The 25917-nt window shown below is 52.8% G+C and overlaps 1 protein-coding gene across 2 annotated transcripts in view; it reads right to left on the bottom strand.

The window, feature by feature from the left end:
* Nucleotides 1-17146, bottom strand: part of KCNIP1 (potassium voltage-gated channel interacting protein 1) — a 328155-nt gene extending 311009 nt beyond the window's left edge. For both annotated transcript variants that reach the window (XM_062189645.1, XM_062189644.1), the window contains exon 1: nt 17059-17146. In XM_062189645.1, coding sequence (XP_062045629.1) covers nt 17059-17146 — 88 coding nt within the window. The remainder of the gene's footprint in view (nt 1-17058) is intronic.
* Between the last annotated feature and the right edge of the window lie 8771 nt (nt 17147-25917).

Genomic DNA, 25917 nt, shown 5'->3' on the forward strand with positions numbered 1-25917 from the left:
CAAAGGTGAGCTAAGTACAGTCAGATAGCTTGAGAACACTGACATAACTTTTATTATAGTACGTTATTCTAATTATTCTATTTTATTGGTAGTTGTTAATTTCTGACTCTGCTGAATTTATAAGTTAAACTTTAACATACGTTAATAACATCAGTTACATTGGAAGAAGTATAGCACATAGGGATTCAGTACTATCTGTGGATTTAGGCATCTACTGGGGCTCTGGAATGTATTCTCCAAGGATAAAGGAGCCGCGGTAATAGGAAGTAAAGTATTTTTCCAAGTTCTGTGGATTGTTCTAGTGAGTTATCAAACCTGAAGGGGTAAGAAGTTGTGGGAACCCCTTGTTAACCAGGCAGAACATGTGTGGCCTGGGCAATCCATTGGCGGCCGGAATCTGAAGTCTTGTGGGACCAAGCCTTAATCTGCAGAGTCTGTGCTAAGCCTTGGAAGTTAGTGTGAAAATCGAATTAAATTGTAGAAAACTCAGAAATGATCGGTATCTGGAGGAAAAAATTCCTGCTACATGGTGTCAGAAATATTGTCAATGGAAACACTCCATCGCGATCTCTGTATATTTTTGTTTAGTGACAGTCTGCATCAACACTCTTTTGATAAATAACCCACTATCCCAAGATGTAGCCACTTCCATATCAGGGCATACTTAACGAATAACTGCCATATAAGAACCTGTCATCCTTAAGAGCAATAAGAACTAACATTTGTGGAGCACCTGTAAGACTGGGATCTGAGCCAAGCTATACCATGTCTAGCTCATTTAATACTAACAATAGCCTTGGAGTTTATTATTAGTATCTCCACTTCATAGGAGCGGCTGCTGAGGCACCAGGGAAGAAACTGAACTTGCCCAAGGTTAGAAGTTAACAAATAGGGGCTGGCGTTGTAGTGTAGAGCGTAAAGCTGCCGCCTGCAGTGCCAGCGTCCCATATGGGCACCGGTTCGCTTCCCGGCTGCTGCACTTCCAATCCAGCTTTCTGCTATGGCCTGGGAAAGCAGTAGAGGATGGCCCAAGTGCTTGGGCCCCTGCACCTGTGTGAGAAGACCCAGAAGAAGCTCCTGGCTCCAGGCTTTGGATCGGTGCAGCTCCGGCTGTTGCAGCCAACTGAGAAGTGAACCAGTGGATGGAAGACCTATCTCTCTCTCTCTCTCTCTCTCTCTCTCTCTCTCTCTCTCTCTCTGCCTCTCCTTCTCTCTCTGTGTAACTCTGACTTTCAAATAAATAAATAAATCTTAAAGAAAAGTTAATCTTTAAAAAAAGAAGTTGGTTAATAACAGAGCAGGGGCTAACCAGGGGGAAATCTTGTCCTGTAGTCTCTACCCCATGTCAATCATGAAAAATGCCAGCAGGACAAAATCACACACTGGGAGTCTGTTAGAGTCTGGGCTGAAACTCTCCAACAGCTCTCCAGAGTCAGTAGATTGAGGTGATGCCCGTGTGCAAGTGTAAGTAGGAGAAAGTCCAGCAAAGATGATGTGGGCACCGTCAAGATTGACAGGGGCTGCAAGGCCAGCTGCAGTCTGCCGGAATCCATGCCCCTGTAGCACCCAACTCGAACCCAAGCATGATTCAGTCCCAGTGGCCTTGGACTGGTCACTCTACTAAGCAGCAGGACAGAAGCCAGTCTGGTCTTTCAGCCCCACCCTTCTCTCACTGACCCTGCTTTCTAAGTTTCCAAAACCACGAGGGTAATGATGCTCTCTAGAATTCGTTCAGGAGTTGACAGCTTAAAATCCTCTTTTTGCTATCATTAATAACCATTAGGCCACGTAACGCCTTCTCGATCTCTAAATTTTTGTGACTCTGTTTGCTGGGGTTCCTCAATAATCTCTCTTGGGTCTTCCCAACACTTGGAGCCACAGGTGGGAACCACATTGGTTTCAGGCTCCTGACCTCATGTGAGCCTCCTGGCCACGCTGAGCCACTGCACCCATTTCTCAGGTCTCACTCCTTGTGTGGAAGACGGGAGCAAAGCAGAAGGGAAAGGGTGTTGTTTGCCCTTCCATTATCCCCAAGCAAGCCCAGTCATCCTTTACCATGGGTTTTCGAAAGTTCCTGAGAAAACGTGTAATATGAAAAAATGGTGCATGTATTTCAAAAGTTTTTCACCAAAATAAATTGATCTTTTAATTCTACTTTTCCATGATCTTTCTGAAGTACTCCCACATTTTCAGTGTCTCTCAGCTGTTTTAAAGGCCTTTGTCCCATTCTTCACATTTGTGGGGGTGAGCTTCAGCTCAGTGTAGTCCCTCACTATGCTTTGGTTTTGTCCTTGGACAGGCAGCCTGCATGGAGGAAAGCACAGAGTTCCAATCTAGTTGGTCTATGCTCTTGGACAGTTTGTTTGATCTTCCTGAGTTTCAATTTTCTCAATTGAAAAATGAGTAGAGTGTGATGATTCAATGCAATAATGAATGGGAACCCCTCAGCCCAGTGCCTGGAACAAGAAAGATGCTCTACAAAAGTTTGCTTTCTCTTCCAGCAATTATAGTTCTATCAATTCTCTCAATTACACAGATCCTGTCTGTTGGATCTTGGAGGACTTCCTACTGCTGCCTTCTCTCGCTAGCAACTTCCCACCTTTCTTTTTATAAAATAAATAATTTAATTATTTTCATTTTACTTAAAAGGTGGGGGGAAGAGGAGGAGGGAGGGAGAGAGAGAGAGAGAGAGAGAGACTTTTTGCTGGTTCACTCTCCAAATGCCTGCAACAGACAGGAATGGGCCAGGCTGAAGACAGGAGCTGAGGAACTCAACCCATGTCTCCCCTACTGCGGAGCAGGGACCCAAGTACTTGGACCATCAACTGCTGCCTTCCAGGGTACTCATTAGCAGGACACTGAATCAGAAGTGAAGGAGCAGGACATAAACCAGGCACTCTGCAGTGGGACGTGGGTGTCCCAAGTAGTCTCTCAACCACCGTACCAAGTGTCCCCACCTCTCTTTCCTGTGTGCATGCCTTGGCACTGTCTTACCTCCCTGGACAAACTGCCTGCCTTTGCTTTGAACTTTCTGGAATCTACTTGCATAATCCTCAGCTCCTGAGGAATAGCAGTTCTTTCCACAGGGCCATGCGCCTGCCTTGCTGAACCATCATGAGGTCGCCAGTTTCCTTGAGAGTCCCCTTCATGGGAGAGTCATTACCCACGATAACAATAGATCTGGCCAAAATAATCCTCCCAGTGTGAGTCAGGCAAATCCCTTGGCTCAGAAATCAAGTTTAATTGAAAATTAAATTGCATTTTCATGCCAACTCCAGGATGCCTGTATCCACAGCTACTTTATCAAGGTGATGCTTTATCTCAAAGAAGCCCATGGGAAGAGAGTGGCTACATCAGCAATAAAACCAACGTGTACCTGATGAGAAGAACTTTCTTTACAGTGCAACTTGAACCTTTCAAGCTCCTCATTTTTGGGTTTCTTGCGCTCATTGTCTGTCTCCTCTGTGCTAGGATCTGTGCCACGACCCGCAGATAAGGATACCAAGAGGACCTGGCACTGCGTTCTTTTTTTTTTTCTTGTGAAGATTTATTTATTTATTTGAAAATCAGGGAAAGAGAGGTTTTCCATTTGCTGGCTCATACCCCTCACCCCCACCCCCACAGCCACATGACCACAACGACCAGAACTAGGCCAGGCCAAAGCCAGGAGCAAGGAACTTCATCCGGGTCTCCCATGTGGGTGCAGGGGTCCGTGCACTTGGGCCATCTTCTGCTGCTTTTCCCACATCAGCAGCCAGGACTCAAACCAGTGCCCAGATTGCATGCCAGCAAAACAGGTGGTGGTTTTACCTGCTACGCCCTGGTGCTGTCCCCCGGCACTGTTTTCTGGCAATTCTCTAGTCAGCTACCGAAAGGGAAGCAGGCAAGCAGAAGGTCGCAAATCTACCACTCATTCTTTAGTATCCAGCGTTGAGTAGTGCAGGGAGGTCAAGTGTAATGCATAGACTCACGGTTAAGAATTTGGTTTTTGTACTGAACACTGAAGACAACAGTTCCAACAGCTGGGGGTATTCCAGACTCCTTGCCAAGTTGTTTGCACATCAGACAACTGTAGGAAATGAATTCCCTAGGGTTTTCATTCTCCTCATCCTACTGATGAAGAATCCGAGACTGAGAAAGTAAGTAAGCTGCTAGGGCCACCACTGCTCAATTAGCAGGCAGTAAAACAGACTGCTGTGTGGAGCCCATGTGTTTAAAGACTGGCGGCTACTGTTCCTTTACTCTTTCCAGCTTTTCATTTTGAAAATGTCCAACAGAGAAGACTGGCAAAATTGTGAACATATGTGCCTTTCACCTTTGTTTACCCAAGATTATCAATATTTTGCCATATTTTCACCCTCTCTCTTTCTCTGTCTGTCTCTATATGTGGCCATGTAACGTGTGTGTGTGTGTGTGTGTATTTGAACCATTTGAGGGTTAGGCTCAGGAATATTAAACATGAAGTATAGGCACCAGTTTGGCCCAGGGAGTATGGGCATGGTAGGGGGAGAGGGAGACAGGAATAGGAAGTGGCCTGTGCTCCCAGGATTGTCAGACCCCACAATTTGGGGTATGCTCTAACAGGGAGCGACAGTGAGAGCACAACAGTTATTGATGGTATTGAGAATTATAAAATCAAAATGATATCTTTATGCATGCTTATTGAATGCAATGTAGACATATAGAGGTGTCAAGAAGTACTAACAAAAAAGAACCCTAGCCCCAAAGAAAATCCATGCTAATATTTCAGTTTATTTCTTTCCTATCTTACTTGTTCCATACACACAATCAACCATTCGCTGATTGGAACCATGGTACACCCAGTTTTCTATTATCACTCTTCCATCTGGTACACCAATAGCATTTCTGCATGTTATTAAATGGGCCTAAAAACAATTTTTCAGTGACTTATTATCCTACTGGATAGATGAAACAATTTATTTAATACTCTATTTTTCAACTGAAGTTTAGTTTGTCTTCAATTTTTCACTATTATAAATAATGCAGTAAAACAATGATGGACATTTCTGAATAGAAGTCTCTGCATACATATCTGGTGATTTCCTTAGGGTAGATTTCTAGAAGTAGGGCTCCTAGGTCAAAGGATTGTGGATGGACCACCTCTTTGGCCGTGGTAAGGAGGAGATGGAAGGGGGGAGAAGTGGAAAGAAATGCAACAAAGCAGGTGAGATTGTGAAAAGGCTTGGGCTGCTGGGATGGTGCTGAGAACGGAGGGAATTCAAGGCTCGAGGCTGAGGCCATATAAAGAGAAGTAGTGAAGTCAGGAGATGGAGGCCTGCTCCGGTTTTCCACAGGTTCAGTAGAGGCTATGGAACGACATGCAAATGAAAGGGTCTAGTGATCTCCCCCCGCCCTCAGCCAGGCCACTCCGTGCAAGCCATATGCTGAGTTTTGGGCATTCTAACACATAACTAACACATGGCCCCTGTCCCCCAGCAAGTTCACAGGAGTCACTTGGGTCTGAAGCTTAAGAAAAGAGCTAAGGGGCCGGTGCTGTGGCATAGTGGGTAAAGCCTCTGCCTGAAGCACTGGCATCCTACATGGGCACTGGTTCAGGTCCCAGCTGCTCCACTTCCAATCCAGCTCTCTGCTGTGGCCTGGGAAAGCAGTAGAAGATGGCCCAAGTCCTTGGGTCCCTGCACCCATGTGGGAGACCCGGAAGAAGCTCCTGGTTCCTGGCTTCGGATCGGTGCAGCTCCGGACGTTGTGGCCAATTAGGGAGTGAACCATTGGATGGAAGACCTCTCTCTCTCTCTCTCTCTCTCTCTCTGCCTCTCCTCATTCTGTGTAACTCTGCCTTTCAAATAAATAAATAAATCTTAGAAAAAGAGCCAAGAGAGAGACTTGGAAGTGCCCCCTAAACATGAGGCTGTGAGGGTGAGCATGCAGAGCTGAAGCCTATGAGTCCCCGACTGTGTGGACTTGAAGAGCCACCTGTTCAGCAGCTATGTCCTCCAGGAGGGGCCCAGGTCACCCTTCATCGCTGTGACCCCAGCGACCAACCAGGGAACCTCTATCTCTAAGGCATCTTGTTCCGGGGGCTTCCTCGCTCTGCCCTCAGCTTCTTCTACACTGAGAAGCCTGGGGGCGGAGCACTAAGGCAGTCACTCCTGCTGGTCACTATGCAGCCGTGGCCTTGACTTCCATGCACAGAGTGGCCACCATTAGACTCCCAACAGCTCACCCAGCAGACTTCAACGTGCAAGGTAAACCAGCACGGGGGAGTCCTGTGTCTATTTCTTTCTACATTGCAAAGCTGTGGGCGACAGAGGGCCCAAAGGTGAGAGCAGCTCCTCTAGTTTTCAGTCTTCAATTTGAAAAGTGTTAAGTGGTCTACACACCAGGACCTGCCTGCTTGGTCTGGGGCCAGCTTGTCCCCTCCAGGCTGGAGGTGTCCTTAGGAAGTCTTCCCTAGGCCCTGCTCACCGCCATGACATTCTGGTCATAGCTTCCTTCCGCTGCTCTCTGGGTGGACACTACACAAAGCGATGACCTTACCACCCCCTTCCTCTTTTGCATCATATCAGAGTCCTGGCTGTGGAGGAGGCAGGGATGGAGAAGGCGCTTCCCAGCCTGACTTGGAAAGTTCTAGACGTTGAGTTCATTCTCTGAACACAGTGCTGGCTCTCCTGTCTGTGCCCCTGGAACAAGACCTTTTGTTGTGAGTCTCAGATTGCACGTGGGGGAAGGGAATCCAGGAGGTGTCTCGGACCCCTCCTGTCACTCATGGGTGATTTCAACCAACCAGCCATTTTCTGAGACCTGGGAGGTCCCTGGTTTGACAAAAATGCACTGAGAAGAGACTTAAGCTGAGGCTTTTTCAATAGTAATGACGAACAGCAGCAAAGCCATCCCATTATGGCTGAGCCCTTCCTAGGACGCAAGCACTGCACCGGACACTTTAAACGCATTGCTTTAACACACCAGTGGGATGGGGCAGGATTGTGTCCATTTCACAGGTGAGAAAGCATGGCTCAAAGGAGTGACCTTCTCAGAACTTCCCAAGGTCATGCAGCTTGGAAACAGCAGTACCGGGTTGGGAATCGGATGAACTCTAAAAATCATGATCCCAGGATGCCTGCAAGGGCTGCAGGGGAGCCGGGATGGGGGAGCCAGCTGTGTCAGTAGCCCTAGAGGCCTTTGCCAGGGACTCGCTGGTCACTTCAGGCCATCATGGAGGAGCCTTTCCACAGCCGGTCCTTTCTCAAAGCAAGCTTTCTCCCCATTTCATGGCAGGAACAAATCAAGAATCAAACTTTAGGGCTCGGTGTTGTGAAGCTGCTTAAACCATTACCCGAGATGCCCGCTCACCATATCAGGGTGACAGTTCAGGTTCCAGCTGCCCCACTTCTGCTTCTGACCCAGCTCCCCGCTAGTGTGTTTGGAAAAGCAGCAGATGACGGCCCAAGTGTTTGCGCCCCTGCCACCTACATGGGAGACACAGATGGAGTTTCTAGCTCCTGGCTTTGCAGTGGCTCACACCTGGCCGTTGTGGCCAGTGGGTAAGTGAACCAGCAAATGGAAGATCTGCTTCTCTCTCCCCCCTCCCTCTTCCTCTCCCTCTCTCTCTCCCTCTTTCTCTGTGATTCTGCCTTTCAAATAAATAAATAAATCCTTTACAAAACCAATCAAATTTTAATGACCTCCTACAGCCTCACTGAGGACTAGGGCCTCATCGTCTGAATTTGAGCAGGGCGCAGTCCAGCCCAACACAGGGGATGGCAGTGCCAAGGAGCTGGCTCAGGTCTTCTGCATCACAGTTCTGGCTTGGTGGCCTTGGCAAGTTATTCAGCCTCTCCGAGGCTAGGCTGGGAGTAAGAGTGGGTAGCTCACAGGAACAGGACTGGATGAACGATCAGGATGCTCGCAAGGCCCTTAGGGAATAAGCAGCCCTCCGTGGAGGAGGGTGATGACCACACCTCTGCGGCTCCCGTGAGTTTGCGATGACAGGCCATGATTGCCGCACCCATGATGTATGGGCAGAGGAGATCAGCACAAGAGCGTTGCGAGCTTCCTGCAATCCAACATCCCTCCTGGCTTAGAGACAAGCCAGGCTCTGAGTGACAGCTGCTTCCAGGCTGATGACTGCGGAGACCGAGCCGCAAGCCTGGGCTGGGCCCCACCTGCCAAGCGCAGCTGGGTTGAAACATGTCACCCACACTGGCCCAGGGTTAATCAAAAGATTACAGATAGAAAATTGGGACGGGCTCACCACACTCTCTTGGAACAAGCCCCAGAAGTCCACCTGACCTCCTCCCAGTCCTCTGCCTCAGCTTCCAACCAATTTCGGCCTAGCAAGAGCAGAAATTGGCCAGACTGGAATTACAGCCGGAAACGTTTGCTGGGCAGTGCCCCCCGCCCCCACCTCCTGCCCTTGCAGTGTTGGTGGCCAGGCCAGTTCTCCCAGGCTTCGTGATGTTAGACCGCAAGAGGTGGCCTGGGATAATGTGCGGGATATAGATGGGGGGCCCGGGGCTCGGGGAGAATCTTCTCTAATGTGCACCCTCAGTCAGAACGGAGGCCCTGACACCGCGACTTCCCAAACCAGAGTGTGGGTTGCCTCTCGGCCAGACTGGGAAGCTTTGTCCTCATCGTCCTCCTATTCTGGATCTGATTTTGAGAAATGGAGGGAGAGCGTCCAATTATCCAATTATGACTCTGTCCTTCCTGGCTGTGTGACTGCGAGCCAGACTCTTCCTCTCTCTGAGCCATAAAGGAGCCTTGTTAGGGCTTTTTACCTTTGAGGGTTCTCATACACTTTAAATAAAATGGGGATGCAGACTGCTGAGGATGGTGTTGGGCACAACACTGATGTGATCCGTGACACAGCAATCATTGCTATTACAGCTTAAAATTCTAACAAAAACGGGAGAGACCTTGAACATCAGCAACCCCGTCATTAGAGATGAAGGCACAAGGCCAAGCGTAGGGAAGCCCCTGCTCAGTGCAGTGGGCTGAATGTCTGTGTTCCTTCCACGTCTGTATGTTGAACCCTGAGCCCCAGTGTGATGGTGGTCAGACATGGGGTCTTTGGGAGGTGACCAGGTCATGAGGGAGACCTCACGAATGGGCTTAGTGCCCCTATAAGAGGAGGCCAGAGACCTCCCATTCTCTCCTGCATGTGAGAACATGGCCAAGAACGTGGCTGTCTATATCCTGGGAACAGCGCCCCCAGCAGACCCCAGCCTGGGGAACAGTGAGAAATGAGTGTCCGTGGGTAAAGCGCCCCTCCGTCTATGGTATTCCGCTATAGCAGCTCGAAGACTGAGAGAATGGGAGGATTTGGATTCAGACCAGGTTCTGGCTCCAAAGCCGCATCTCTTTGTGCCTCTGAGAACACAACACAGAATCTCGGTGGCTTCAGCTGGAGGGGACCAGATTGGGCTCTGTGACCATGATCTCCACCCTGAGCTAGCAGAGGAAGAAGGCTTTCTTTTGCCCAGGACTGAAGCTCAATGATGTCCCTCAAGTCTTTTCCTGCAATCTTAGCATCCCTGTCCCCAGCTGGCCTAGGGAGCCTGCAGCTTCTCATCTCTGCATCATCTCCTCAGCCCCCTCAGACCCCAGGTCCTCCCTCCTACACGTCCAGTGGGTGGGGAGGAATCCCCGACAGCCCCAAAGCTGCGTGGACATCTCTGCAGGCCCTGCAGGGGTCAGCTGTCTTGGACAGGCAGGGCCAGAGAGAACTGGGGTGGGAACAAAGACCTGGTCTTGCTTGTACTCGCCTCGCCCCAAACCCAGCTCATGGAGGACCCTCTGGCTGGTCACTTCCGCCAAACTCCAGCAGAGAAATTTGGCACAGGGCGATGGGGAGGGGGAGCCCAGGTGCAGCCCGACAGACACCATATCTCCCATGGCCACTGCAGCCTCACTGCCTGCCGCCGCCAAGCAGGGGCGGCACTGAGTCATCCTTGAGTCAGTGCCTGGTGAGTGTGTAGCTTAAGCTACCGTGGACCCCTCCTTTGCAGGGCTTGTGTTCTCACGGGGGTAGGGGAGGGCAGGCAGCAAACAGACACATACAGACAACAAATCAGGATCAACTCAACTGTCCACACATTCTCAAGCACAGAGTTTGTCACCGACAGTGACTGGGGCAGCAAGGACAAGTTGAGGCAGTAGCTCATTGGACAGCAGCTGGGAGGAGCACACGCCCATGTAGCCTTCTCTCTCTTAGTTCCGTCTCATTTCTCTCCAAGGTGGAAGCACGGGAGCTTGGCTTTCCCTGGGCAGCTGTGATGTGCCCAGGACTGGGCGTGACACAAGGCACCATCCCCTTGGTCTCCAGTAGCCCTGTGAGGTGGGCATTTTTAGCCCCACTTGACAAAGCAGGACTCCCATTCTGGATAGGGTAGGGCTCCCCCCAGGCGGCCCTCCCGGGAAATTGCAAGACTTGAGCCCGAGGTCTTTTCCCCTGCACCTTGATGCCTCCCGTGGCAGCCGGGGAAGATGAGGGCTGCAGGGGACTCCGGACCTCAGAAGGCTGTTCAGCGCCTGCTTTGATCCGCTCCTCCCCCTGCTACAATATTGCAGCCCCTGGTACCCTCCTTTCCACCAGAGGGGCCCATTTCCAGCTACCTTTAATTTAGAACGAACTAGCCGCTCCCCGATGGTGCCGAAGTTAATAGGTTGCTTGTGCAGTGCTGCTGGGATAAGCAGTGCTGAACAAATTATTCCTGCCTGGAATCAGGGTTATTTGGGAGAGGCCAGGAGGCTGCAGAGAGGGGTGCTCTAGGCAAGCAGTAGGAGGCCCCACCCCTCTCCCTTCCCCCCTGCTGTGGGGCTGTAGAGACCCCTGAGCAAAGCTGCACGGCCACAGTGGGTCAGGGGGCGCTGGGCCTGGCGTGGAGGAGCAGGGATGGTGAGAGCGTAGGCTGGGATGAAGGCTACTGGGCACTGCGGGACCCTAGGCCATTCCCCACCCTGGCGGGCTGTGCCTTGGGACTGGAGAGGCAGGTATGGCCCTAGAAGCCCCAGTAATTGAGTTTTCTGCCTGTGACAAGGCGTTGGCACTCAGAGGGGTGGGGGAAGCCGGAAGCAGGGCTGTTGTAACGTGACCTCAGTGCTGGCTTGTCCTGTGCTGGTGGCACAGTGACCATCTCTCTCTTTCTGTCCAGCAGGGGAGAGCACCCAGGCTGAAATTCTCAAGGGAGAGGTGGCATCTTCCCCCAGCGTGATGGCCATCACTTTTCCAGTCAATTCTAGTAAACAGCCAATATCTCAATGCTAGACTGCCGAGCTTCCCAAACCCTGTGAATTTCCCCACAGAAAAGACCATGCCCCACACTTGAACTCTAAGAAGGAGAGCAGCAGTACAGAGTCTCTCATGAGCATGGAGTATCCACTCAGCATCTGACGGATGTCCTTGTCCCTGCACATCTGTCCCAGAGGTGATAGGGATACTGCGAGGGCAAGGGTACGGCTGTCTTAGTGACCTTGGCCTGTGGGGTGTTCCATTTCCCCATAAAACTTTTCCCTTATCCCATGCCATTCCACTGTGTGCAATTTGTCATCACCACTTGCACAAAAGGTGTTTGTCCTAAAGAGACCTAGCTGGGGCGATGGTTCTTGATAAGCCCACCACCAAAATTACTGGAGCTCTGGGGGGACTCTCTGCTAGTGGCAAAGTGGGGGGCCATGCAGGCGGGAGCATCTCCTCCAGCCCTGTGCCTGTAGAGGAAGTGCCCGGCCTTGGCCCCAGGATGACCCGGGATCTATTTCATCTCTGCTGCCCTCCAGCAGGGCCACCTGGCTTGGCTAAATGTTTGTTTGCATAGCTGTTACAACATCAATTACAACCCCTACTTCCAGGGTCAAGACAGTGGGGAGCCAACAAGGTGACCAGCACACAAAATGTAAGGAGGTGTCAGCTCCCTGCACGTGCAGGGTGGGCTTTTGCTCCACCAGCTGCCAGTCCTTACTTGCATAATCCTCTGGATTCAATGAAAAAGCAGACCTTGTAGTTGATATTATTATGATCCCCAATGAAAAGTGAGGACCTTGGCTCGGGGAGGTTGTGCAATGCGCTCAGCCTCACGCAGGTGGTGGCTGGCAGTGCTGGGACGCGAGCCTGGCTGGCCTGAAGGCAGAGCCTGTCCTGGGCCAAGGTCAGTCTCTTGGGGACCTTGAGCAGTGGTGGAGAGGAACAGCACGTCTCACATGGGTCTGCAGCTGAGGCCCTGCCCTGCACTGAGAGAAACATCCTAGGCTTGGTGGAAGGGGGAGTTGAGGTTCCAGGGGGGCACTGGCCTTGACATAGATCTCATAAGGACAGCCCCATACCCTCCCCAGCTTGTCACCTCCTGGATGATGCTCGAAGCTCTCCTCTCTCCTGCTGACTTTGGCTCTGTTGTCTGTGCCTAGGGTAACAGATTTGCTCCCACTGTGCAGAAGGGGATAAAGTTCCCCAGCCAAAATGGTGCCTGCACAGCTTCTGCCCCCCCCCGCCGCCCCCCGGGGACTCTAAGAGGGTCCCAGACAGCTGGCTGGGCAGGAAGAGGAAGAGGCAGGTTCCCCAGACCCCTGGTTTAACCACACATTCAAGCCGAGAGCTGGGATTCTCCTAAGATAAACAGCAGGCGAGGGTACTGGCTGTGGGAATCACTCTTTTAACTCCTAATAAGGGAATCAGGTGAGGGAGATGGCTCAAACGTTCAGTCTTAGCTCCAGGCAGGCCCTCAGGAATGCAAGTTCAGCAGAGGCGAAGAGGAATGGTCTAAAGCCATCTGGCACTGAGTGACAGGGCCGTATCCTGCTCAGAGTGTCCTCCAGGGGCTGCTCCCAGAATCGGCACTGGGCGCCGATGAAACAGGCACGAGTGAGAGGGACCCCCAGCCCTGAGGGGCTCTCCACCACCCATAGCACCAGCTCGTCCCGACAGTCACATCAGCCAACAGCCACTGGGTGCCTAGCTTCCCGAGAGCTTAGATACCCAGGCTTGTCTCATCCTATGAGGAAGGGGCTGTTGTTCCATTGTGTGGATTAGGAAACTGAGGCCAGAGAGGCGGGGAGCACAGTCCAAGGCTTCCTGGGCAGCATGGAGGGCCCAGGGGTGTCCCCAAGGGGCAACCAGTGATGCTGCCTACTGCATCTTGTAGTTTACAAATGTGTTGTTAAAGCAAAAGCAGCTTTAAATTGGAGCAAACTCCAATATATAAAACAAAATAGAGCTGAAGGGGAAGGCATTGGGGTGCTGGGAGTCTGTCCACCCACCTCTCTTGGGGACAATGAAAGCCCTTCCTAAGAGAGCTCTAAGAAAGCTTCTGCAGAAGAAGCCTTTAAGTGCCTCACGGCTCACTCTCTGGCCACAGACACAGCCCCTGCAGCCGAGCTGAGTCCAGAGGGCGGTGGGACAGGAGCAGCTGGTGTTGTCTAGGAAATCCGTGTGACAAGCTCCGTCTCAGGCTGCCGGCTGGGGTCTCAGGCGAGTGGTGCTATTTCATTGCTTACTACCGATAGTGAAGCACCTGCTCCGCGCTGTGCTCTCTGCTACGTGCTAGTAAATCTGGATATAGTAGTGGCAACAGCGCGTGCGGTTCTTACTTTCATGGAGCTTAAGTCTAGTGGGGAAGACCACATGTGGAAAACTTGCTCCTGGGGCCAGCGACGTGGCGCAGTAGGTTAATCCTCTGCCTGTGGTGCCTGCATCCCATATGGGCAGCAGTTCTAGTCCCGGCTGCTCCTCTTCCAATCCAGCTCTCTGCTGTGGCCTGGGAAAGCAGTTTTTAGAAGATGGCCCAAGTGCTTGGGCCCCTGCACCTGCATAGGAGACCGGGAAGAAGCTCCTGGCTCCTGGCTTCGGATCAGCACAGATGCAGACTTGTGGCCATCCGGGGAGTGAACCAACGGAAAGAAGACCTTTCTCCCTGTCTCTCCCTCTCACTGTTTGTAACTCTACCTCTCAAATAAATAAAATCTTTAAAAAAAACCATGCTCCTAAAAGGAACACAGATCCCAGAGTACAACCAGGGCTAGGGAGACAAAGCTCTGGGGGACCTGAGTCATTCCCCTCTGAAGCAGGGCATCGATGCAAAGTCTGGACCACCCCTCTCCTTAGAGCCAGGGCAAAGGTCACTGCTGGTGTAGGGAGATGGCCAAGGGCCAGGAATGAGTAGAACAGGGAGGAGTGGCCTTGGAGCCTCTTTACTCCCCAGCTATTCCCAAGGCTGGTGTGAAGCAATAATTAGCCCCCAAGACCAGCCAGAGGCACCTGGACCAGAAGCTTCTTCGTGTTCATCAATGCTGATCATTGCATCTCTAGAACTCAGTACAATAAATAATGAGTCAGGGGAATCACAGTTAAAACCAGAAATCATTCAGCAGCCACAAAGTGTCCATGCAGGGTGGAGCCTAGGATAGCTCTTCACGCTAAAAAAGCATTTTTTTCTGGACTCTTCGAAGACCTTTCTCAGTTACTCTGTACCTGGCCTGGCCCTGCTCCGTGGTTATCATTTATTTAAAAAATATTTAGCAAACACCTGGGTCGGGCAGAGCACCCGTTACCCAGCATGTGTCTGGCACAGAGCCAGGGCTGTGTAAACACTTGGTTCTCTCTGCGGCGCTGAGGCCAAGGGCACAGACACAGCTGTGGCAGGATCCTGCTGCGGCGTCAGCTGTGGCTGCCTCCTTGAGCCCTGGCTGCAGGAAATTTGGGGCTGAAGCAGGGCCCCAGTGTGGTCCCTAGGGAGCCCCTTCCACGCCCCTGGGGTTCTGGCCTGCCCCAATGGCTGGCTCTCTGCAGAAGCTGACGCTCCCTTGCCGCCCCTCCACCAGCATCCACCAGCGCCATCTCTCCCACCCATCTCAGCCTGGCTGCCACTTTGGCAGGAGCCCCACAGTCGTCCCAAGCATCTCTTCTGTGCTTGTCAGCCTCGTGCATCCACGCATCTCAGCACTCAGTGTGATGCCCGAGTGGGCTCTGTGTGTCCACGCTGCCGCCCATCAGCCTGCACCATTCACTCAGGACTGGTGTCTTAGTCATGATGTGTCCAGTGTCTAGCCATGAGCGTGGCACCAGAAGGTGCCCAGGAAGTGAATGTGGAGCAACTGAACATAGGCTTCTATAGGGAAAGAAATGTCTTCATGCCCAGTTATTCTAACAGCCATCTCTAGCTTTCTGCCTCTGGCTTGCTCTCTGACGTACACGCATACACACAAAGTCCTTTACACACACTCCTTTCCCGGCTGATACACTTCCTCACACGTGCCCGTCTTGCTGCACAACCTTCTTCTGTGGTCCCCCTCTCCTTCTGATGCCACCAGGGGTGTAGAAACCCACGAGCAGTTGGCTTAATGAAAGAACCTCTGACCCTGATGCCCCTCTTGGCCTTGACCCTCCCTCACACCTGCTCACCGACACACTCCGTAGGGGGTTGCAAGTCTGGACTTCCCTAGATCCTTGCAATGGTGCTCAAAGGCAGGGGGTTATGGACTCATTTCACACGTGAGAAAAATGAGGCTTGGAGAGCCTGTGGCTTGCCTAGAGAGCAAAGCCAGGGTCAAGACCCAGGTTTTCCCCCATCTATGTTAACGCGGTTTCTGCAGCACTCCCTGGAAGTGGAGGCTGGGTTAGAAGGCTGCCCCTCTCCCCTCCACTCCCTGAGGTCCTGGTACCCACGATGGGGGAAGAACACCCTCCACCCTCTGAGACTAGATTGGGGGACCTGTGTGAAGCCTCCTGGCCCATCTGCTTTCTCCTCCAGGAAGTGAAGCCACGAAGGGCCACTGCCCTTGTGCCACTGTGCTTCCCTGTCTCCTGTTCACCTCGCTCTGAGGCCTCTAAGAGTTCTGCCAGGCAGCCTGACACCCAACACTAGATGTTAATCCCCCCGGGGACCCGGAGGGGCAGTGCCCTGTGTCAGAAGGTGGCAGGGAAAGAAGAGGATGTGGGAAAGACCTAAGAAAAAGAGATAAGCAAGATGTCACCATGTCCTGCACCCTTGCCACCCACGCCCACAATTCACACCAGGCTGAACCTGCTGGGCAACCAGGTCCCCAGCTGGTCACGCACAGTCCTGATCTCTCGCTGTTATTTTCCCAAGTTCCAATCAAAGGTTTGTGGGCCTCCTTCCCCGAATATTCTACCTGCTGCTTCTAACATCTCTTCCTGCAAAAAGACGCATTCTTCCTGAAAGAGGACATGAATATTTAAAGACATTTTTTCAGCCAGCGGCACCACAGCGTGTTGCAGCTCTCTCTTTATATTTATTTCCAGAAAGTTTATCGGAGGCTCTGAGTACCTCACCCTTCCCAGTACAGAGCCTGAGATGGGGTTCAAGACATGGGGGAGCGGCTACTGAGCTGTGCACCCCACGTGGGGCGGAATGCTGTGCACGCAGCCCTGGTTCTGGCCCACAGTCACCCCTCTGGGCTGCTCTGAGAGTTGATCCTGTAAACCGCGCAGCAGCCAAGACAGACATCGGCACGGGCATGGCCCATGGGATGCTGAGAGACAGCAACCCAAAATAGCAGAACGACAAAGAAAGTCCCAGAAGCACCGGACGCTGGAAGCCCGTGAGAGAAAGGGCTCGGAGCACAGCTGCCAAGCTGATCCGGATTCGGAATTCAGCGGTGCACGGTGGGGGCGGCTGCCAGCCCCAGGGCCGCCTCCTGCTGGCTCCCTCGAGTGACTCGGCTCTGCAGAATTACTCACAGCCCACTGCATCAAATCTCTCTTTTATCAACAAGACACAACCCTCCATGGATCACTTCTTGAAACCCCAGTCACGCTAACCCATTGCCAGGGCTCCAGGAGAGGTTCTGTCTCTCCGCCCGCCTCTAACCAATCAGCCACACACCACCAACTCCATTTCCAAAGTTCCAGGCAATTACAGCCGGCTGAGCTCCCTGGCAGGGTGCCGGCCTGCTCGGAGCCAGGACCCACGCTTGTCAGCAACCTCAAGCCCCAGCCACCCATTTCCTTCCAGCCCGCTCCGGGACTCAGGTGCGCCAGGACAACCCACACTTACCCCCCGGAGCAACGAGACCCGCCAGCCAGGTCACATCCAGACAGAAGACAGGGGTCAAAGCCAAGCTCCCTACCTTTGCTGAGGGTCCCAGTGACGAGCTTAAAGATGGTCTGGGCAAATTTCACGAACCCAAGCTTGCATCTTTTGGAGCAGCCGCTCATGACGACAGAGGGGAGGCAGGCTCTGCCGTCGGCACCCAGAAGTGTTGGCACCTGCTGTGCGTGTCCCTGGAACTCCCTGGATCCTGCCTAGGTGAACCCTGAGAGGGGTGCGCCCCCAAAGCCGGGCTCTGGGAAGAGCACACTGCCTCTGCAGCAAGTCCAGCTTGTGCATCCAGACAGCCTGCAGGGCAAACTCTCCCTCCCTCTCTCCACCCCCTCCTGCTGTCCACTCAGGTCCTCGCCACTGGAGGACCTGGGCACGCCAGGGCTGGGATGGCACTGCCAGGGCACCGGGAGCTCCGAGGGCACCGAGCAGGAGAGTGAAATTGAGCAGGGCAGGGAGGGAGGAGCTAGAGCCCTCCCAGGCTTTGCTGACTGTCTTTCCTACACGGCAGCCGTAATGTAGCAATTAATACTGGAGTCAGAAGGGAGGGGACTGCTACACAGAAAACACTCAGCCTCACAGCCTCCCGAGCTCCCGCGCTCGCTCTCCCGCTCACTCCTTCCTGGTTAATCTAATAGATCAATGCTTCCTGTCTTGATCAGGATCTGGGAGAACTCCCCGCAGAGCAGGAAGCCCGCAGCCCTGACACTCAGTGGAAAGTTTGCAGGCAGCCTCCGAGCTGTCTGGTTTGCCTTATGGAGAAGCGGGGCTGTGTGGGGAGCCCTTGGGGAGACTGCCCGTGCACGTGGGACAGTGAGATGGAGCCACGCAACCCGTGCGGCTCCCTTAGCACTCCTGGCCTGGAAGCCTCCGGGCTGCAGGTGCCACAACTCCAAGGGGACTGCTCAATTCCAGTAGAGCAGACATGAGCCTGGGCCCTCTCACTGGGACAGGAGAAAAGCGTTCCCAAGGGCCACCAAGGAATGCCCGGGACTCAAACAGTTGCACTATAGTGTGGGACTCCGGAGGTAATACTCCAAGGCACTATGCAAATGTGAAGTGCAACTATTGCTTCATTAAAAACCTGCTTACCATTCAGACTCTGCAGGTTGGAAGGGACCCTGTTGGACATCTGGCTGCACCCTCTACATGGGGCAGAAACCTCCCCATGGTGGCCCTGGTGCTGGGCACCATCTCTGCGTGCCGTGGCTGTGTGGGAACAGCAGGCATGAAATCCACCTTCACGTGCATCGGGCCATGTCCTGGGCCAGTCCTTCTTTCTCGCGCCATCAGCTTTCCCTGTGAACCGCTTCTCTGTGTTGTTTGAGAGGATCAGTCTGTCTAAGTGCTGGAGAGTGGAGGCTACTGAGCAACAACACGCCATGGGAGCCAGAACCCATGCACTGTGCCTGCTTTGTTCTCTGTCTTCCAGGAGTCATGTGGACGTGAACCCCGAAGAAACAAACCCCAGCCTTTAGGGTGCACACCGACCACTTTCAGCTCCCAAAAGAAGCCTGTCTACAAACAAGGAGCCTTTCTTTGAGCCCTAAAGCCCTCACGTCTTGCCACTATGGTGTGAGTCCTGACATAAGGAATGACAAGTAGCTCTAGAAGAAAATATCCCACTGTGCTTTGTGTCTGGGGGCCTGAAATTGCCACATTATTCACTCTTTGTCTTAAGGTATTGAGCGGCTCATTAAGATGCACGTGCTATCTTGGGAATGCTAATGACACTTAGTCTTTTGTTCAAAGGTTCACTTATCTAATATTTACTAAGCCTCTGGTATCTAGGAAAGAGCTGAGTTGCCAGGGTGCAGGAGGCACTGGGCACCCAGGTCATAACCAAACTAGACAGAGGGGCTCAAAGCGCTCATGGACTTGGAGCCGAGCGGGTTCGTCATCTGGCAGGACGCTCTTCTGAGAATCAGGCTGTTCACTGACTTCTTTCACTTTGCAGAGTGGTAGTGGACCCGGATCTGGGGCAATGAGAACTGAGAAGGAGGAGAGATCCAGGTCATGGAGCATCAGCTGGCAGGCAACGAGCTGTCAGAGAGAAGACAACGTAGGCAGCGGCGGGGAGGAGAAGGGTTGGAGAGGGAATGGCGAGAGGGCTGTGGTACCCACTTGACCATTCTATCAAAGGCAGCTCTGTCCTCGGAGCCAGAGAGCACACTCAGTAGGACAGAGGACTCTCAGCCAAGACTGGCCGCTTCTCTGTCTTCCATGCCCCCAGGGAGACAGACATTGATCATTAAGAAGCACGAGGAAATGGTGCCTGCGACATGAGGGCCATCGGCTGACCCAGAACTTGGTTTTCCACGGGATGGCTGGCTGGAAATCCTTCTGCAGGCGTGTGGCTCCCACAAGGCCTAATGGCAGCATTGCTGGGAATGAGTGGACCTGCACTTGGCCTCTGGCACAGGAGTCTGGGATCCCAGCATTTATACACACCGTGGGACAGATACAATAACGCACCCGGCAAATCTCTTAGCTCCTGCAAGTGAGGTGCATCACGCCTGGGAGTGAGCATCTTGGCGCTCATCCCCTTGCTTGTTCGTCCTAGGATACACACATGTACTGAACGGTTGCCGTTTTCATAGGCTCTGTTCTGGGTGTGGAGGAGATGGAGGTGGGTGAAGTAGATAGCATCCCTAGATTCACGGAGTTTCCATTCATGTGGTGGAGGGACAGACTAGATGCAAGCTAGCGCTTCCAGGGAGAAGAAAGCTTATCAAGTGGCTGGAGAGTGGCAGGAGCTCCTTTTTCAGATATGGCCATGGCGAAAGGCTTCTCTCTATGAGAATGGCGCTTGATCAGAAGACCTCAAACCAACCACACAGGATTCTGGAGGGAGAAGAGTTAGAGCGGAGGAAATAGCATGGAAAAGAACCATGGCAGAGCTCAGCTCAATTCTAGGGTCTGAAGCTTAGCCGCTGTTAGCAAGCAGGTGAGCCTGAGCTAGCCTCAGTTTTCCGTCCTGCAAAATGGGAGTAATAATCCCTGCCTCATAGGGTTTGGAGGAGGCTTACATGAAATTAGCATGCTTATTTACAGTGTCTGGCGTAGCCAACAGTAGAGGTTATGACCTCAAGGGCACAGGTTCCTGCTGTTTCTTCTACTGCTCATGCCACTCCCGCCCCCTCCTCAGAACACCTCCATAGCATTCCCACACTGGACATGTGATATTCTCTATCAGTCTGGAGTCCCAGACACCCACCAGGTGCCCTGTCTCCTGTAAATGCTGCAGAGACCCCCAGACGAAGTGTGAGCCAGAACCTGTGCCCTCACACGAATTCTCTAATCGCTGCTCACATCTAGTGAGCTGCAGAAGAGGAAGGGAATGTTGGAGATGCTGAGACTGTAGGGTATGGGAGAGGATCACAGAGGTGGAAGCCCAGCCAGCGTAGGGCAAGCAGGGCTGAAAACAGGCAGAGGCTGGCTCAGGAGCTCTTTGTGATCATTGGAAACGATGGAGCCAGACTCCCAGGGTTGTCTCCCCTGGCAGTGACACACACGCCAAGCATTTTTCTCCTCTGATCTCTCCAAGGCATCATGTACTTGAACTTCCAGTCTGAGATGAGTCAGGCAGGCTCAGAGAGGGTCAGCAGTATCCAGAACAGCACAGAGACCAATCTCCCGAAGCATAGGCAAGGTGCTCCATGTGCCAAGAACATTCCCTACGAGGAAAGCACGTTGTACCGGCACTAAATTCACGATAACAGAGCGCAGGGCGGAGTTCTTCTGTGCTCGAGGAACACGCTCTTCTGCAAACGAGGAGCAGGAGAGGGGCGTGCAGGTGGCACGGGGAGATGACACTGCTGGCGGCGGACTCGGGATTAGCCAGCCTTGGCGTCACAGACGTGCAGTGTCCCAAGGAACTCCCGGAGCTCTCTCTCCACCTGGGGCTGCTCCAGGAATCTTCACACACCACTTCCAAGAGCAGGAAGGACAGGCAGTTGGGAGCTCCAGATGGTGTCTGGGCCTAGGAGGGGGCTCCGGCTTCCCTGGGTACAAGGCTAAGCGAGGACAAGCGTGCTGTCCTTTGGAAGGCCGAGAGGCAGCAAGGGGAGAAATGACGCTGCCACTCCCGGGGTGCCTTCCCTGCGGAGGTGACCAATCCAAGCGCTTGCTCCTTGTATCCATCCAGTCCTTGTTACACCCCTAGGGGGCAGCTATTATTATAGGGATATGACTCACAGGGAGAAAGAGGCCCAGAGGAGACAGCTCACTTCTTGATGACCACACAGCTGAAGCAGGATTCAGATCTGAGTCCGTGTGGCACTGGGCTCTAAAATGCACAGGAGTTGATCTCGTGTCCCACCAGGGCTCCACAAGGAAGTGACTGGCAGTTATGGGGAGACACAGCAGCTGTCCGTGATCCCGGGAATGCCCCGTCCCTGGGAACACCCTGGAGAGAGAATGTGGCATCGGTCTGGATGACTTCCCCTCCATGCCACAGTTGTGGGAGTGGGGGTGAGGGGGAGAGTGTGGCTAGACAGGGGGTCAGGCACCGTCCAGGCAGGAGACAGGCCACACCAGCTGTCATAAAAAACATGACCGGGAAGGACTGGCTCTGCAGGGACGGCAGGGGGCGCTGAGGGTGCAGAGGCAGGAACTGGGAGAAGCAGCTGTCAGAGAGCCGGGGACAGCAGGAAGGAGCTGGGGTCCTCTGGGCCCCCAGACTCAGGCTAGGGGCCTCCGGGGGCTTAGACGCAGCTCTCTGAGGACGGGGTGCCTGCTGGCCTGGGCCCGTGAGTCTCAGGTTGAGCTCTGTGGTTGAAAGAAATGAAAGAAAAGGGATCCCACTGCTGCTGCTGGGCGGAGGAGCTATTGCAACAGAGCTGCAGGGAGGCGCAGGGAGCCGGCTGGGAGGAGCAGAGCCCATCCTGCAGCCCGCGCCATCCCCTCCTCCGCCCACCGAAGCAGAAGTGTGGCTTCCTTGCCGCCTCGGCACCGCACAGCGGAGAAGAGGGTTCTGGGGGTCCACAGCTGAGTGACCAGCTCAGTCGGGCGGTCTGCTTTTCTGCAATTCTAGGATTCTTTTCTCCCCCTTTCCTCATTCCACTGACATTTGCTGAGCACCTACTATGTGCCCGGCCTTAGAGATACATTGATCAATACCACCCCCCAAAAGAAACCCCTTTTCTTGTCAAAATCGCGTTTTAGAAGTTGAATGGAGGGAGGGAGCACCCAGACCACAGACCAACAGATCCATAAGGTGGAGAATCCCAGAGAATCCTCAGAGGCTGAGCGCTCCAGTCAGCAGGACACGGCTCTCCCAGAGTTTGTTGGGCACTTCAGGACAGAACAACCCTGAAGAGGAAAAGGCAGATCCCAGGAGCACCTTGCTCATCATAAAAACATCACCATGATTTGTTGCCTGGTTGCCAGAGAGAGTTCTGGGTGTTGTATTAGGGTGATGGCATCCGGTCTTGACACAAACCCAGGAAGCGGGTATTATTATTTACGATACCCATTTTACAGGTGGGGATGTGAAGGCTCAGACAGGTCCAGAGATTTGCCTCAGGGAAGGAGATGGAGTCTACAGGACTGGTGAGTGATAGGAGGGAAATCTGGGGACAGAGAGAGACACAAAAGCCACAGGTAGTTCTAGAAACAGAAAGCAGTAAAAGAGGATCAGGTCTGGGAGAGAGGATTATAGATTTCATGTGTCTAGGGGAGACTGACGTCCAACTGGTAGGCAGCAATAAAGAAAGGGAACTCAAAAGAGCAGGGTGGGGTTGGAAGTCTCATAAATAAATGAGTTTTGTTGCTGCTAAGGAAGAAAATAAATGGAGCATCCCAGCAGGCCCAAAATATTAGCATTTAAATACAGGCCTGCACAGGTGGGCTACAAAGGCAATTTCCCATGGATTAAATCAGATTTTATTTTTCCTCTAAGTCTCAGAAAAATCAGTTCCGCTCGAGCATGGTCCTCAGAGAGGGATTCCGCCTGCTTCAGGGCCTCGCTAGCTCCCCATGCTCTGTGGGGCCTCGTGTCTTCTCCCCATTCTAATTGTGAGAAAGTGATGCCCAAGAAGCCGGGGCAACACAGCAGCTCTGTTTGCTGGAGTTTCCAAGACTCATTAGTGTGGAGAGCATCTCCACGCACTCTGCACCCAACCGTGTCAGCTGGGCTATAGGGCGTGGCGAGGCGGGTGGAGGAGCCACAGTCTGGCCACAGGACTAGCAAGAGGGGTGAGCGTGCAGGTATAGACAGTGCAGAGATGGGAGGGGGTCACATGGGCTGCAGAAGCCACCCTGTCTCTTCTTGGTGTCCCCGAATGCCACGCCCTTGCTTCCTCTTGACATGTCCGGCCCAATTCTGTCTCCGGCTCCCATCACATCCTGTGCTAAGAACCGGACTCGGTGCTGGAGCGCCGTGGGAGCTCCTTTATGGCATCCTCATGGAGAGATCTGCTTTGAATCGGACACTGAAGGCTGCTGGCGTGGGCGCCGCTGGGAAGCTGCTCCTGCTGTGACCAACAGGGAGCCCTGCAAGGAAGCCTCACTTCCCCTCTGCTAGCCGGAGCCGCAGACAGCAGGACACAGCCCTGTGGAGCGCCAGGTTAGGACAGTGCAACTCCAATTCTTTGAGACAGACTGGTTCTAGATGCTGCTTTCAAAATGCTGACCAAAATGCTGTCGTCTCCCCGTGTCTGCAGCTTTAGCAAGCTGTGGAAATATTACAGAACGCTTGTATCTGTGCTGCCAACGTGCAGACTTTGTCTTTGTCATTATTCCCCGAACAGCACAGGGCGACAACTCAGAGCATAGTGTTTACATTGCATTAAGCATTACAAGTAATCTGGAGATGATTTCAAGTCCATGGGAGGATTGCCTGGGCTCTTTGCAGACACTGCACCACTGTATGGAAGGGACTTGAGCACCCACGCATTTTGATGTCCATGTAGGATCCCAGGAGCAATCCTCCATGGAGACCCGTCCCCATGTCTCAGGGGCTCAGGGATCTCCTTTTTACAAAGGGTCCAGTCCCCCCCAAGATCCAGGCTGGACCCCCAGGCATCACTGCCAACTCCTCCTGTACCCTCCCCAGGGCAGCTATCCCACCACCAGCTCCTGTTACTCTGCCACCTCCTCATCTCTCTGACCGCCCATTTCCTGTAGGCGGGGACCCATGTAGCAGGTGGAATGAAGGCCCCTGGAAGAGTATGCGCACATCCTGTGAATGTGGGGATCTTAGTTGCAAATAGGGTCCTTGCAGAGATAATTAAATTAAGCGTGCTGTGATGAGGTCATCCTGGACCATTGAAGTAGTCCCCAGAGCCATCGTGAAGCAACCTCATAAGAGGGAGGAAGCGGATGCCATGTGACCATGGGAGCAGACACGGAAGTGATGCGGTCACCAGTCAAGGGACACCCGGAGTTTCCAGCACAGCCTCTGGAGGGAACAACACGAGAGTTTGGCCCCTGCCCTTCAAGACGTGGACAACACATTTCTGAGGTCTGAGGCCACCCAATTTGGGGTCATTAGTTACAGCACTCACTGGAAGCTCGTGCATCCCTCTAAATTAGAATTAGTTGGGGGATTTATTTAAAATGCAGATTTCAGGGGCCGGGTGTTGTGGCGTTACCGAGTGAAGCCACTGCCTGTGATGCCAATATCTCATGTGGGCACCGGTTTGAGTCCTAGATGCTCCCTGGTAATGGCTGGGGAAAAGCAGTGGAAGATGGCCCAAGTGTTTGGGGCCCTGCACTCATCTGGGAGACCTGGACGGAGTTCCCTGGCTCTGGTTGCAGTCTGGCTCAGCCCTGGCCATTGCAGCTATTCGGGGAGAGAACCAGAGGATGGAAGAAGATTCTCTCTCTCACACACACACACCTTCTCTTTGCTTTTCAAATAAAAATAAAATAATCTTTTAAAAAATAGTGAGAGGGTAATGTGTCATAGGTATTTGGTCCATTTTTTGGAAAATTCATTGGCTATGTTCATGTGAGGGGTGAATGGAATTATATAGGAGAATGGTTTCTGAACTGTAAGTTACTATGCAAGTGCTGAGTGGGACGTGGGTTAAAGGCAGTGCCTTGTGACAGTAAGAGCCAGTTTCTACACTTGTAGCCAAGTGACTTCGGACAAACTAAACCACTTCGCCACCTGTAAAATGAGGGTAATAATAGTATCCATATCGCATGATTATTGTAGTCAATGAAAAACATGTGGAGGGGACTGGCGCATAGAAGTGCTAAAAAATGGCATCTGCTAAGGTTGTTGCTGCTGCTGCTACCCTTGTAAGTTGTACGTGGAGCCTACTAGAGAGAGGAAGAACCTGAGACCCAGAGCTGGCCCCAGGCCCCACGTGGAATTATACTGCGTCTCGGATTTCCATGGGGCCTGGCCTCCTTGCCCACAAGCGCCACTCACAAGGTCTTCCAGTCCCTGTCCGGCCAAAAGCCTGGGAGCCGGATGCCCTTGAGCTTCAGGGCTTCCAGAGCAGGAGGAAAGGGCTGGACGCAGCTGGACCCAGAGGAGGTATCAGGCTTCATTCTGCGGCTTCTGCAGCATAGGTTGGAAAGGGCATGGCCCATGCAACCCCAAAAGCCTCGAGGACCTATTTCATCACAAGATGAACGTTAGTATTAAGGTCTTGCTGTGTAGATGGAAAAATACCTGAGCTTGACTCCATGCCTCCCAACTAGAGGGCCAAGACCCCTTAAATAACTACAGAACAGTGGACCTGCTGCCCGAGCCCCCCCCCCCCCACCGCCCCCTGCAGCGGCTTCTGTCCCTGGCAGACCTGTCTTCCTGTGGCTCACTCCTCTGAGTGGGGAGAGGGATGCTATTATCCCCTCAGGCGGCACCGGAATTCCTCCTAGGGAAGGGATTGTCTTTGTTGAGGTTTGGGTCCTGGATGTCACCTTGGTAAAC

Source organism: Lepus europaeus, chromosome 4, assembly GCF_033115175.1.
Source record: "Lepus europaeus isolate LE1 chromosome 4, mLepTim1.pri, whole genome shotgun sequence".
NCBI classification, from domain to species: domain Eukaryota; kingdom Metazoa; phylum Chordata; class Mammalia; order Lagomorpha; family Leporidae; genus Lepus; species Lepus europaeus.